Source organism: Protomyctophum parallelum, assembly GCF_964188405.1.
Source record: "Protomyctophum parallelum genome assembly, chromosome: 17".
Lineage (NCBI taxonomy): Eukaryota > Metazoa > Chordata > Actinopteri > Myctophiformes > Myctophidae > Protomyctophum > Protomyctophum parallelum.
In genome coordinates this window covers 6,761,994-6,778,056 of record NC_139719.1, presented here as the reverse complement: position 1 = coordinate 6,778,056, position 16,063 = coordinate 6,761,994, and the positions used below count along the sequence as shown (strand labels likewise).

Below are 16,063 nucleotides of genomic sequence, written 5' to 3'. Positions count from 1 at the left end.
TTGTTTTCCGTTGGGTGCGAAGGATGGATTTGCAGAGTTCTGCGTGCAGAGTATCAGCTTGGTGTTTTAGTGACGTAACGCAACGTGTTATGAGCTTGTAGATTATTATCTAACGGTAGGTTATTTTCAAGACTTGCATCGCGACACATTGCTTGTAGATCGGCTATTTTCAAATGGCCGAAATGTATATAGGGCTGAAGTGCAAATGTATATTTTGTATGATCATAATCAAAATCTACAAAGTAACTATAGTAACTAAAGTGCTCAAATAATTGTAGCAGAGTAAAAGTACAATATTTGACTCTTAGACGTAATGGAGTTGAAGTAAAAGTACCAACAATTGGAAATACTCAGGTGAAGTTGAAATAGGCCTATGTCAACGTACAGTAGGCCTACTTTACTTACATGTTACTTTACACCACTGCTCACAGCTCTCACAGGGCCCCCACGGCCACGGGACACGATGTCTGGGTTGCCGGTTTCACGCGGTGCCACGCTCCTCCCTCCACTGATAATGTGTTTTTGTTTGTTTGTTTGTATGTTCAGGCAACAAGATGTTCTAAAAACAAACTCTGAGGATGAGGTCTGTGGGTGTGCAAAGTGGACAGCATATGTAATTCTCCTTTTTTTCCCCGCAAATAAGCATACTAGGGACTTTACTGTTCATAATATATATATAACGACATGACATCAACTTGTGACTGCAATTTGTTCTTGTTTGCGAATGACTTGGCTCTGCTGTTCTCGGACAGTGCAGGTTGAAGAAAGCCCAACGCTCTGAACTCAGTAGTAGAACTCAGTGAACTGGCTCACTGATAACATACTATCATTACACCTGGGTAAAACTGAAGGTCAAATAAAAAGCTGACTGCTTTAAAGTGGGTCACAAGAAAATATGAAATTACCTACGTGGGTCCCATCTTAGAGACAAATCTTTCTAGTGATAAAATGGCAACTAAATAACTAATGTATCAAAAAAGTCAATCAAAGAACAGGATTTTTGTACAGAATCTCCTCACTGGTCAGTAAGAATACTCTAACAGTAGGCCTCATTCAAGGTTTCTTCGACTGTGCATGCACCTCATGGTACCACGTACAGCACCTCAAAGGCCCTAAAAACAAGGCCACATGAAACAAACTGGTCAGGCTACTTGGCCTGACTCCTACAACTCATGCACCTTACCACTACTAATTTGACAGGTTGGGATGGCTTAGGGTAGACGACAGAGTACAGCAACTTACAGTATAAAAATAAAGTCAAAGCCCCTTACTGTACACTTACTCTACATAATATTTGTACTGGCATTTGACAGTCTGTGTCTGCCAGCGGGGTGCCTGGTGTTGTTGACTTGTCCTATAGTGTTTTTGCCAATTCATTGATGTATTATGTTAAAGAGGGTTGGACCCATAAAATCACTGTTCTTGTTGTTGATGTTGACGTGCTCACAAGTAGTGTGTGTGTGTGTTTGTGTGTGTGTGTGTGTGTGTGTGTGTGTGTGTGTGTGTGTTTGTTGCTGAGCAGGCCCGTGTTCTTACATAAAGAACACGTATTCTTTATTTAGCCTCCCTGCCAGGTCAATGGAAACACTGTAGCGCTCCTATGAGCTCAACTATGAGCGCAGCCAGTGGTGACAAAAGTACTCCCATTGTTTTACTTAAGTAAAAGTAACAATACAGTAATATAGAAATACTCTGTTACGAGTAAAACTCCAGAATTCAAAATGTACAAATGTGTTGGCGTCAAATGTACTTTAAGTAGAAAGTACTTATTCAGATTGTCCCATTAGCACACGTTTTCAAATGCATACAAATATTTTGAAAATATTCAATATATAAAAACAGATCTAAGCTCACAATGTGTCGCAACTCAACGTGTTATGAGCTTGTAGATTATTATCTACCGGTAGGTTATTTTCAAGACTTGCATCGCGACACATTGCTTGTAGATCGGCTATTTTCAAATGGCTGAAATGTATATAGGGCTGAAGTGCAAATGTATATTTTCGTTAATCATAATCAAAATCTACGAAGTAACTATAGTAACTAAAGTGCTCAAATAATTGTAGCGGTGTAAAAGTACAATATTTGACTCTTAGATGTAGTGGAGTTGAAGTACCAACAATTCGAAATACTCAGGTAAAGTTGAAATAGGCCTATGTCAAAGTTTTACTTAAGTACAGTAGGCCTACTTTACTTACATGTTACTTTGTCTGTGGGTGTGCAAAGTGGACAGCATATGTAATTCTCAAAATACATTTTTACTTTAGTTTAGTTTAGTTCCCAGTGGTCTTAAACGCTTTTCAGGCCAAGGGCCCCTAGCTGAGAAAGAGGTGAAGCAGGGACCCCCACCAAGCTGAGAAAGAGGTGAAGCAGGGACCCCCACCAAGCTGAGAAAGAGGTGAAGCGGGGACCCCCACCAAGCTGAGAAAGAGGTGAAGCAGGGACCCCCACCAAGCTGAGAAAGAGGTGAAGCAGGGACCCCCACCAAGCTGAGAAAGAGGTGAAGCAGGGACCCCCACCAAGCTGAGAAAGAGGTGAAGCGGGGACCCCTACCAAACATTGTATGAAATAATTATCTTGCAGATTGAACTTTTTCAGATTCATAGATAGCTTCATAGACTTGTTTCTCATCAGTGTTGTGTCATGTTTTGTTTCGTCTCTACTATTAAAGGTTTTATGACATTCATTTTCATTTATTTTTCTTTTTCTTTTTTCTTTTAGGTTTTATGACCTCAATTACACCCAAAAAACCTGAACTTTGAACATTCAGTGGATTTTCTGTGGTCTGAAGTTTTCTTTGGGGTTTGGAGCTACTTTTGAGCTACAATGAAAACAGGCAACACAGTGAAACAGTGGCATCTGCTGGCAAATCCCATTGACATATATGGGATTTGCAGTAAGTGATGTCACTTACTGCCGGCAAATCAGAGCACCTGTTTGAGCCAGAAAACCCCAGATCACAGAAAATCTACTGCATGTTAAAAGTTCATGTTTTTTGGGTGCAATTGAGATTAGTAAACCTAAAAAAAATAAGAACAATTCCAAAACCTTTTTTTTAATGTCACAATCCCTTTAAAGGATAATTCCATGCTAGAAGGCTTTCTTACCTTTATTTGTAGTTGTTACGTCCCCCCCAAGTGGTCCAGGTGTTATTTTGTGCAAAAGTGCATTATTGGCTATTTCCCCTAATATAAGCCCTCAATGGAGGTTGGGTTTTTGTGCAAATTCGCTTATTTCCATCGAAATAAATAGTAAAGTGTGCCGCTTGGGATACTATTTACATTATGAAGAGAGGATACCAAAAAAATGATTTTTGAGCGATGGAAATAAGCAAATTAGCACAACAACCCAATTAAATTAAATTCAATTCAATTCAATTCAATTCAATTCAATTCAATTCAATTAATTGAGGTCTTATGGTAGGGGAAATAGCCAATAATGCGCTTTTGCACAAAATAACACCTGGACCTCTTTGGTTTACTACAAATAAAGGTATAAGAAAGCCTTCTACTCTGAAATTCTCTTTTAATATTTTGGATTCATCTTAATGTATATACTCTCAGACATTTAACCACTTTTTAAAACAAAAACCATTGGCAATTATGTAATAATTGTGACAGGCCTTATAGGTACTGCTATTCTTTAGTGGTGCAACCACTCCTATAGACAGCTATGTGTCCCTGATGCCTGGGTCTCTGCCTGCATGGGTCCCTGTCTGGCTGGGTCTGTCCAAGCACGAAAATAGCGTTTGGTTGGTTTTCACAACCGGGGACCCCCACACGGTAACTCTGTCATTTCTCCACCGTTTCAGATGCTGGGCGGCTCGCCGGAACCGGGCCGGCACCCTGGCCGCGTTCGAGTGGGTCTGACACTTCCCCCACACGGAGTTGCACCACTCACTTCACAAGGGTGTGATTTTTGTAATACACTGGTACATACGCATGAAATGCAAATTGTGTTGCAGATTCAACGTTTTCATGTTCTTACTATAGTCACGTGACGTGTACCACGAAAAATAAAACTTCTGGGAACTCAGATTACGTGTAGGCCTACCACGAATGAGCTGAATGAATGTTGCCTTGTTTTGAGCAATGGGAGACATTTTGGCTCTGGTCAGTGGGACAAAGAACTCAACCGCAGTAGGTCTACTTTGAGTAGTAGACCTATACTATACTGTAAGTAAGTATAGGCTGTAGTAGCCTATTAAAAAAAAATATATGATAAACTTAAAGCAAGTAAAGCTAAGTAAAAGCAAAACAAATACATGAATACAATAAAAAAAAAAGAGTCCTATACTTCTTCCAACCATTGGCTGAGGCAGGGCAGTGATGTCAACGTGCCCCCCTCAGCCCGAGCATTACGCACGCTTCATCAGTGTTGTTGGGCACACACAGTGCGCTGCCAGCGTGCCAAGAAGCAGAGAGCAGATGGAAGTAGGTTATAGCAGCACTCTGCTTGCGTAGCACTGGTCCATAGCGTTATAGGAGTTCTGTGGACCACAATAACTGGACTTATTAACCACATTTTCCTCCTCTCTCTTTTTACCATTTTAGACAATAGGATATTTCCTACTTTGGACATTCGAAAATAGTTGACCTAGATCTGCTATGTTCGACTTTTTTGCGTGTGGCTTTCCATCCGGATTGTTCCGGAGCATTGAACAGGATAAGGGACATGAAGTGCTTTGATAATAGGCCTAAGACAGTCACATATGGTGACATGAATTTGGCTATATTTTAACTGTGGTGAGAAGAACAGCGGGACAGTCTTTTGGCAGTGGTCGGTTGAAAATCGGGACATTTATTTTCTTTAAATGTTTCACAGACATTCGTCGGGAGGACTCGGCGGCGGGAGGACAGACAGCTTGGAACGGGGACACTCCCGGGGGACAAACCGGGACGGCGCCGGCTGCTGCTGCTGCTGCTGCTGTTCCTCATAATAGAAGCATGGATGGGGACATGGTCGGCGACAGCAGCGGCGCGTCAGCATCCAGCCTGCCGGGGGTGAACGACACGGACAGCGGCGGGGATGCGGCGGGCTCCTCCGGCTCCGCGCCGGCGCTCGGGCACCAGTGGGCGGCGGGGATGAGCGTGGTGATGGCGCTGATCGTCGCCACCGTCGTCCTCGGGAACATCCTGGTGATCGCGGCGATCGCGCGCACCCAGCGGCTCCAGACGCTCACTAACGTGTTCATCATGTCGCTGGCGTGCGCCGACCTGATCATGGGCGTGCTGGTGGTGCCGTTCGGCGCCGCGCTGGAGGTGCGCGGCGCCTGGCTCTACGGAGACTTCTTCTGCGAGTTCTGGATCTCCGTGGACGTGCTGTGCGTGACCGCCAGCATCGAGACGCTGTGCGTGATCGCCATAGACCGCTACGTGGCCATCACTTCGCCCTTCAGGTCAGCAGTCATAGTGCGTGGTGAGGTGATTGATTGGTTGGTTGGTTGGTTGGTTGGTTGATTGATTAAATTCATCCTATAACAGTACCATACGATTGCTAAGAGGTCTGAAGAGGATATCATAAAAAAACCCAATTCATCGAGACATTTAAAGATAGCCTGCCCTATATTGCTTCCCAAACACTCGGTCAGCAGTCCAGGTACACATCACATGGGGTCACGGTCACGAACCAAAGAAGTAGTGAAAATATCCGATCTACAAGCTCACGAAGCGTGTGGACCTATATACAGTTGTGAGCTTGTAGGCTTGTAGGTGTTTTCACTGTTTGGTCCTGCGCAATCGCAAACGTCTAATAACATCCCTTTTGGGTCTTGAGCTAAAACGTTTGGGAGTCACTGGCCTACATCATTAGACATAATTAGCCTATGCTAGAAGCAATTAACATTGATGGAACTTATGGAAGAAGTAGGCTACTCACATGCTTTAGCAGTAGGGCTAACAGGTCAAGTGGGCACCTCACCTTGGACAGATGTAAAATTGGCTATTTTGTCCAAACTGTTAAAAGTAAAATATTTGAAATATGGTCTCAAGTAAAATAAAGTATAGGCTACACATGATCATTGCATAAACATTCGATAACTAAGGTCGAATATTTCTATTTCTACAATTGCTACAAAATAGACAATTGTTCACTTGACCTGTACATCTGTTTTGGCATCAATATTGCAATTATGTAGATATAGGCCTACTCTGTTACAAGTAGAAGTCCTGTAGGCTATAAAATGTAGGATACTTGAGCACAAAAGTATTGGCATCAAAGTATACTTATACTGTACCAGTAAGACGCCTGAGGGCGAGGAGCGACCTAAAGGGTCTCATGAGCCTCGTTAACGGCAGACATGGAAGAGGACGGATGGATGGTGAAGGATCAACATATGGAATGTCAGAAAAGGTTCTGACACATATCCATAATGGAGATCTATGGGTTTGAGGTTTGAGGTCAGATGTAGCGTCGCTGGCCAATATTGATGGCATCAGGGGCTTAACTGCGACGGCAGGTCGCTTTACTATGACATCAGGGTCCCTGGGCCTGATGATGTCACATGATGTCACGAGACCTGGGCACCATATGGTGCCCGACAGGCCGACACACATCGTACCTTCACCATATGGTGCCCGACAGGCCGACACACATCGTACCTTCACCATATGGTGCCTGACGGGCCGACACACATCGTACCTTCACCATATGGTGCCCGACAGGCCGACACACATCGTACCTTCACCATATGGTGCCCGACAGGCCGACACACATCGTACCTTCACCATATGGTGCCCGACAGGCCGACACACATCGTACCTTCACCATATGGTGCCCGACAGGCCGACACACATCGTACCTTCACCATATGGTGCCCGACGGGCCGACACACATCGTACCTTCACCCTATGGTGCCCGACAGGCCGACACACATCGTACCTTCACCATATGGTGCCTGACGGGCCGACACACATCGTACCTTCACCATATGGTGCCCGACAGGCCGACACACATCATACCTTCGGTCGCAACTGAAAGTGCCTATACTCATTGTGCAGAATGTCCCTTTTGACTAGTTCAAAACGTATGAAAATCTTTTGAAATGAGCAGACCTAGTGCAAGCTTTTCTCAAATATCCGATATATATAGGTTAATTTGTTTTGTATAAACCAAAATAAGCAGTAACTAAAGTTTTCATGTATTTAGTGAAATAAAAGTACAATATTTAGTAAAAGTAGACCTATAGAAAATTGTAAATACTGAAGAAAGTTAAAAATAATTAAAACAATCTAAATCAAAATTATGCTTGAGTACATGAACTTAGTTACTTTACACCACTGTGAGTAAGGATACATCATTCCCAGACTGACCACCTGTGCACCTCAATGTGAAATAGTATTTTTATGCTTTTAATGTGAAAATGTAAAGAATAAAAGTATGCTTTCTGTATGGTAGTCCAGTCTGATGGTAGTTAAATACAATATAGCCTATAAAACTTATACAATGGGTTATTATGTCTCCCTGCTGTTCTTTTTTCTTAAATTTATAAATAAATAAATTTGTAACCCATTTTTCACCCCTGTGTCAATTATCTAATGTGATCCTGAGCTCTACACACCCTCCACCAACCTAGTCCCCATATATGGGGGACAAGGGGAGAGCAACGGACTTGAACTCATGTTGCTTCCTTCATGCCTGAGTGTCCAAGTCGCTCCTTTACACCTGACAGGGGGGGATTTTCCCTGGTTGGACGTAGCGCGTGGAAGGAACACATTATTCCAACCAGTTCCTTTCCCCTCCATCAGGCGCCCCGGCTGGCCAGGGGGAGGCAGTTTAGTGACCAGGATTACTGCATGTTTTTTGTGAGGGTACCTACCCTAGGGGACACGGGGAGAACATGCAAACTCCACACAGAAAGGCCCTTTCGCCAACCCCGCCTCGGGTATGGGCACTAATGACGCGGAGGAGGAAACACGCCGCCAGCACCCACAGCGTCCCGAGCGGGAATCGAACCCAGGACCTTCTAGCTGTGAGGCGACAGCACTACCAACTGTGCCACCGTGCCCCATCTCCCTGCTGTTCTATTGAGACATTTAGATCGGGTCAAAGGTCATGTCTCACCTAGAAACAGGATCTGACACTAATATCAAGATGGTCAAGATTCAATTCATCCACTGAGCAAGCAGGCCGGCTCTATTAGTAAATACATAGACAGCAGGCTCTCATTTAGGGGGTTAGAATCGGCCTCATCAGGTCTTAATGGGCTACGTATAAAAACAATCAAAGTTATTCTTTCTTCCACACACCCCATTGTTTGCAGATACCAGAGCCTGCTGACCAAGCCTCGGGCCCGTGCGGTGGTGTGTGGCGTGTGGGCCATCAGCGCCCTGGTGTCCTTCCTCCCCATCCTCATGCACTGGTCCCGGGACCCCGAGGACACCGCCTGCTACAGGGACCCGCACTGCTGCGACTTCGTTGCCAACCGCGCGTACGCCATCTCCTCCTCCGTCATCTCCTTCTACATCCCGCTTGTCATCATGATATTCGTGTACGCTCGCGTCTACTGCGAGGCCAAGAAGCAGATGATGAAGATCGACAAGTGCGAGGGCAGGTCAGTGTTGCATAACAGTTATGGAACTTTAATTGACGATCAACCAATTAAACAACCCAGCCGATCGTGGACGCCATCTTGGAAAAATGATGCCTTTCCAGAAGTTTTTTCTTAAATCTTTAGTACGTTATTTATAGATAGGCATACCCAATCATAACAGAATCCTTTGAAAACATTCTTCAATTATTTGGGGTGCCAACCATGTCCGACAGGATGGGCGACTGGGAACTGAGATTAACCATGTACTGAGTCTGACCTATCTACTATTGGATTCATTGTAAACTGACCACTAGGGGGCGAGCCCAACTCGTTTGTGATGGTTTTTGAAAACTGCTTACGCCCTACCTATTACTAAACTACAAAAAAAATTGAAAACTAGTGCACAATCTTTATGAATACCCTCCCAGCTATTCCCCACAATAACAGAACAGAAAAGTCACTCGTATAGAGCGTCACAGTCCCGCCCCCTTTCATGACGACGAGAGCCCTGGAAGAGAATTCCCTGTTTATTTTCCCCATAGACTTTTCAAAAAGTATATATTTAAAAGCCAATTTGGCTCGTGACAAATCATGACAATAAACACAATGTTTTGGGCTGATCAAATAAATAGTAAGAAGAAAAACAAAACAAAAAGTACCCTGCCTTTTTGAGTGGTGCAACCACTCCTATAGACGAATTCAGAAACGGGTCTCATGGTCGCAGCTTACATATTTCCTGTAGGCGGGGGCCAACTGTGGGGTTAACCTGCCTCTTAAAAAACCTCTTCTACTAAAGTGAATGGTAGAGTGACGGATGTTTAGTCTGCCTCAAACGTTACTCTTTTACCTGCTTTTTACTAACACTAACATTACAAAGATGCCCAGAACATCGGGATGAACCTGTGTAGTTTATGGCTGCTCCAACAGTAGTGGCAACATAAAAAAAAAAAAAAAAAAAACGGAATGTCAAAATATTCACCGCGGTGGCTGAGAGCAGAGCCATAGAGTAATGGTTGAGACGAAGCAGTGTAAGGTCCTGAAAGATACATAACGTCAGTCTTACCCAATACCCAATCTTTTATGAACACAATGCTGCTGTACTTTATACCTCATACTTTAAATGCTTAGTATGAGGTATAAAGTAGAGCAGCCTTGTAATGTTAGTGTTAGTAAAAAGCAGGTAACGTTTGAGGCAGACTGTACATCAGTCACTCTACCATTCACCTTAGTAGAAGAGGTTTTTTTAAGAGGCAGGTTTACCCCGCAGTTATGTCGGCTCCGCCTACAGGAAATACGTAAGCTGCGACCATGAGACCCGTTTCTGAATTCGTCTATAGACAGCTATGTGTGTCCCTGGGTCAGTGGGTCTGTCTGTCCGAGCACGAAAATAGCGTTGGTTGGTTTTCACAACCAAGTGTCACTGTTGCACTGCACAACACACACACACACACACACACACACACACACACACACACACACACACACACACACACACACACACACACACACACACACACACACACACACACACACACATTAACGGCATATATAATGATTTGGGGTGGTACAGTACAGTGCAGTAGAGGGACCCCTGGGGACCCCTATGGCGAAAATGAACAGGGAATTATTTTCCGGGCCTCTCGCCGGGGGCGCCGGGCGGGACTGCGACGCTCTATAGAGCCCTGAGTCCCGTCAACGATATGGCATTTGAGTGGTTAAATGTCACTGAAATAATTGTGATTAACAATTAAATTATTTCTTCTGTCATTGAACATTATTGTAACATTATGAATAACATTTACAATTAATCAAAAGCCAAATTTCTGTTTGGCTTTTAGGCTTTAATAACTTAGCCTACATACTGTATTAATTGAATAACTTTACATTTTGAAAAATCTTTAATAGTGGGAATAGCCGCTCCAAACGTATTTAAGTACTGGAGTACTTTTCTTTTTAAAACCGTGCAAATTACAGTTTCCAGAACTTTTCAAAAATATATCAATAATAATGGCATTAGCAGATCTGAAATAGGGCTTATAATGTACTTGTTCCCCTCCTAGCAATGTAGTGGAGTCAAAGATTCTGAACAATATTTGACTTTGAAACAAAGTGGAAAGTCCAAAAAATGCAAGTGAAGTCCAGAACACATGATTTAAACACACAAGTAAACTGGTACTTCCTTTCATGTTGCCGTGCAGGTTCCACCACCCCAGCCCGAACGGCGTGGCCTCCAAATGCAAGAAGCGGCCCGCCAAGATCCTCTTCATGAAGGAGCAGAAGGCGCTGAAGACGCTGGGCATCATCATGGGCACTTTCACGCTCTGCTGGCTGCCCTTCTTCATCGTCAACGTGGTGCGCGTCTTCCGCGCCGAGCAGGTGGACAAGAACCTGTTCGTGGCCCTCAACTGGCTGGGCTACGTCAACTCGGCATTCAACCCCATCATCTACTGCCGCAGCCCGGACTTCCGCAGGGCCTTCCAGCGGCTGCTGTGCTGCGGGTCCGGGCAGGCAGACTACCGGCTGCACGTGGTGGTCAGCACCTGCGACCTGACGCGGTGCCCTGGTGCCCGCAGGGGAGGTGGCGGCGGGGCTTTCGCCCGGACCGACACCTGCACCTCCCTGGGCCTGGAGGAGCCCGGAGGAGGAGGCGGGGGGACGTGGTCGGACTGCGAAGGGCTGCACCACAGCAGCGACTGCAGCCTGAACAGAAAGCTGTCACCGTCCGAGTCACACCTGTAAACGCCCAAACCACACCAAAGGGTCGAGACGGGACAAGATGGTTTTTAAGGTCAACCACACCAATGCAATTCATTGAGCTGCAATGAGTTGCATTGGTGTGGTTGACCTTCAAACGGTTTTGTCCCAAGGAGTCCCTGCCGTTGTGGTATGGGCTTAAGACTTATTGTGTTGTTGCAGTGGCTCTTTTTTATTTCAAGGACCTCGTGTAACTGAGCGTGTGCAAAGGGTCCATTTGGTTCCATTTGTACACTCTCAGAGTTACAGACTTACGGGTCCATTTGGAACCCCCTCGAGGAACCCTGAAGGATGCTGGATTGCCACTTTGAGATGAATCGGCTCAAGCCCCACGTTTAAGGACCAACCCTGAAACTTCTGAGTGAAAAAGTGATTGAAAACGCCTTCGTGTTCATGCCAGGTAGCTAGGTGACAGTGTGACACAGATAGACAACGCACCTGCATACTTCCTAACCCATTGATGCCTGATGCTGAATCTGGGAACGTCTTCAGGGGCCTGACCTAAGGTTTCTGATTCATTCTTTTTTTTAAATAGTCATGTTGGTAGTTACTGCAGTTGCTAATTAAGGCAGTGCAAAGTAGCACAGATTCAGTATTGTACAATTACTGTAGGTGTTTAAATAGGCTGCTTGCACCACAGGCATTATTGGAAAGAAATTGGGCCTCTTAGCTTCCTCCACTTTCTAGGTGTTACCAATGATACTAATGAAGCCAATGTGCCATTGGCTCACTGGGAATTGTGGGAAACACTCTGCTACACCAGTGGGTCTCAAAGTGTGGTCCAGGAACCCTCATGGTACCTTGAATTACCTGTGAAGGCCCAATATGGCTTTCCAATATGGATGCTGTGCATAGAGCCTAAGATTTACACAGTGGGCAACACAGTCTCTCTGCTTTAAAGAGCATGTGACCCATTCTCAACCGTATCTTCACATAATTGGTCCTCACCTAATGCTCATTATAATATGGCACCATTTCCGTCTGCTCACTCTGGGTCTCACTGTTGGACAGTTCAGAAACCTGCCTACCAGTGACATCATCGATGGGGAATGCATCCAAGCTAATAGAAACTACAGCCTTTCTCTCCCTGGAAAGTTAGCTTGCTGAAATAGAAGCCAAGAACTTCCATTGTTAAAATAATAATAATAATTGCGACTACAGGTCGCATTTACTATGAAATCGTGAAATTTCCAGTCAGTCAGTCAGTCACCCCCAGGGTGCCATCACTAGAAAACTAGAGTTCTCAACAGGCCCGAAAATTAAGGCCCTGCCCTACCTGGGCCCTCATCAAACCCTGTACACTCAAGACGCTGCCACCCTTAGACCTCCATATATGGAGCTGACCTGTTCTGACATTCCATATGTTGATCTGACCTCATTAAACCCTGTACACTCAAGACACACTCCATATGGCCAGTACAGAATTCATTCTATATGTTGATCTGACCACCCATGCCAAAGCGCCAGCACTCGCCCAGCAGTCTGCTGTCACCCAGGCTGATGCGTGCACGCAACCCTTAAATAACAAAAATAAAGTTTAAAATGTCCAAATGCGCCTACCAATGATACCAATGATCACTGGTAGGTGGGTTTTTTAACCTCAGAAAGAAGTACTGCCGTAGCAGACAACCCGCACCACAGTCGAGGTGAAGAAAATGCCAGCACTCATTGTATGTCCTTTTGCATGATTTTATTTACCTCTGATGGGAGTGAAAAACGTTTCGGCCTGTATGGCCTTCCTCAGCGGTTTTTTAACCTCCTCTGAGACAGACTGAGTAGACTAGACAGAAATGGTGGCATCTTATAATAGGACCAATTTTATGGAGACATGGTTGAAAATGGAGACAAGGTTGAAGTTCTCCATTAAGGCGTTTATTATTTTCCATAATAGTGTTCATTGTATCACTTGTATCACATTTGTTTTGAACATTGGAAAGGTATTCTGTCGGCGTTACTGTCTACAATGTGTCTAATGCTGGGCTATAGTGTCGTAGCCACATGACCAAGTGCAAATTGTACGAAGGTGAATTTGTTTATATTAAACATGTTTATGTAAATAGACATAATGTATTTATTGAGCGCTTTTTACAAAGGAAACAAAAATACGGGCACGCGTGGTACTGATGTGAAGCTACGTATGAGGGGCCCAACCCCCATGTCCCTTATACCTGACTGTTATTGTTATTGTCATAATTATGGTGTGCTGACTGGAGAATAATAATAAAAAAGCAGACGTCATTCATACTTTACTGTTACAATTACTCATTATATGTATTTGATAGGAAAGTTTGTTACATGAGAATGTGAGGGTCACACCAGTTATTCATGATTTTAATTTGTCAATAGCCTCCAGCCCATTTACAGCTTTTATAGATTAGCTATTTACACGTTTTTCTTGAAAATCTTAAAATTGTTGGACATGTTTTGGTCCTGCCTATGCATGGGCGTATCGGGTTTGTTTATGCTTATATGTCTGAGTCAGAGTGATGTGACCGTGGTCCGTCCGGCCCTCCCAGTAGCCAATTTTAATAGGATGTGTTCGCGGACAAAACTGACACGCATTGCAAAGCTGACACGCATTGCAAAGCTGACACGCATTGCAAAACAAACCCGAAAGAAAGATTTTATTGTAGAAATACAACAATAGCAGATCTACCGATCTCAGACAGCGTTGCATTGCAACATCTTTTGAGCTTGTTCGTCGACTATTTGAATCGTAAACTGAGCGCAAAATGTTACCTTGGGGAAACTTTCATTGTCTCATATGTTGCTTAATTGACAATTAATTAACGTCTTAAAAGATTAGAGTCTAATCTTTTACAACGTTAATTAGTCCACGGTCTCTAATCATCAGACCAAAGTCATTACCAAACGCAGATTAACGGCATGTTTGTGTCACCATCAGATACTTTTGTTATGCCTTTTAAAAGCGTGCAGGCCATGTTCATATGGGCAAAGTATACTCATTTTCTTTTTACTTAACCCACTAATGGCCAAGTTGCCAACCTTAATAACATCTTATTGTGCCTTAGGCCAGCTTTGGCTGACTTTTTGAATGACAATAGAATAATGTGCGATATGACCACAATGTCACGAAATATCTCATTTTAAAGCTGCACATCTCTAGTTTACACCGAAAAACAAAATATGTTCCTAGCATGTTCCTTCGTTTACTTATAAGCACTTTAGTACACCTTGGTTTGACTTATCACTGAAACCAAGGTCTACTAAAAAGCTTATAAGTAAACGATGGAACAAGCTATAATCATAATTATTTTTTCATTGTAAAGTAGTGACTTGGAGCTATAAAATGAGACATTTCGTGACATTGTGGTCATATCTCACATTTTTCGATTGCCATTCAAAAAGTCGCCAAATCTGGCCAATGCTGGCCAATGCCCCATTTCTTAATTCGTCATTTTAATGCAATAAGAGGGATCAGCGATCTAAATACAATACATCAAGTTTTACTTTCGATTTCAAAGTAATACCCAGAAGTTCCACCTGATGGCAGGAACGTTCCATTATTCTGATTTTGACAAAAGTGTTAAATCTGGCTAAATCACTTCCTGTCAAACGAGGTAAACAAAGGAAGCTAATTTGACCCCTAGCTTATAGCTTGGCCGTCCGGATTGCTAAACTAACATTAGCTTTGTCATAACTTAGTCAGATTAAGCTTAAAAACGGCCAGGAACATCCCAAAATATATATTTTTTTGCCGCGGATCACATAGAGACGGCGCGCGTGCACGATAGTGCACGATCGCGCGTGTTTCGGCCGGTTTTTGGTAGATTACATAAAAATAATTTAAAAAATGTCAAACAATTGCAATATTTTGTTATAAAAAGACGTACTGACAGGGCAGTACGTCTACTACGCAGATAACGTCATTGGCTTGGAGGGATTTGTTGATTTACTACTTCAATTAACATGGCAGTCTATGGGCTTGACGTAGCCTTGGCCACAAAGGAGTTAAGTAAAAGTATCAATGCACTCAATGTAGAAATATTCTGTTACAAGTAATATCTGGTATTCCAAATTGACATGACTAAAAGAACAAACGTGTTGGCATCAAAATTATACATAGGTTTCGGATGTGTAAAAATCTTTTGAAAATAGCCAAAGTATATACAGTATATACAGTATATACAGGCTGACACGGTTATGCATGTTTTGTAATAATGATATCAATCTACAAAGTAACTATAAAAGCATTCAAATAACTGAGTAAAAAAGTGCAATATTTGTCCCTGGGATGTAGTCGAGTAGGCAGGCAGTATTGTAATTGCAAATACTAATTCAAGTACCATACTTGAGTGCATGTACTTAGTTACTTTATACACATTCACATTTAATTTGACCTCATCCTGTAACTCTTTAAATGCTGCGGCATTAAACAAAGCCATTCATTTTTAATTGACTTCACGCAAAGGCTGTGCAGGGAATGATCAAAGCTCTTTAAAAACCCATTGATATTCACCTCCATGTCTGCTGCATGCAGACGTGATATTCACCTCCATGTCTGCTGCATGCAGACGTGATATTCACCTCCATGTCTGCTGCATGCAGACGTGGAGCATGCACACACTCCCTAAAGTCAGATTTCCTTTAAAAGGATCCTTGGCTAATATAATAGTTCTATTTTTTATTCATTTTTGAAATAAATACATTTCACTCAAGGCCGGGGGACAAGTTGATTAAAATATAATTGCTTCCAGCGACCCTCAATGTTCTCTGAACGCCCATAATTGAGAAACACTATTGTAATGCCTGAGGGGG

General features: G+C 43.4%; 2 protein-coding genes across 2 annotated transcripts in view; both read left to right on the top strand.

The window, feature by feature from the left end:
• LOC310874993 (nucleolar transcription factor 1-like) overlaps positions 1-16,063 on the top strand; it is a 499,750-nt gene that overhangs the window by 341,575 nt on the left and 142,112 nt on the right. The window lies entirely within an intron of this gene.
• Positions 5,085-11,269, top strand: adrb1 (adrenoceptor beta 1; the record flags this gene model as incomplete). The annotated part of the gene is made up of 3 exons (XM_083787131.1): positions 5,085-5,398; positions 8,261-8,551; positions 10,729-11,269. The coding sequence occupies 3 exons, from the start codon at positions 5,085-5,087 to the stop codon at positions 11,267-11,269; spliced, it is 1,146 nt and encodes a 381-aa protein (XP_083643257.1).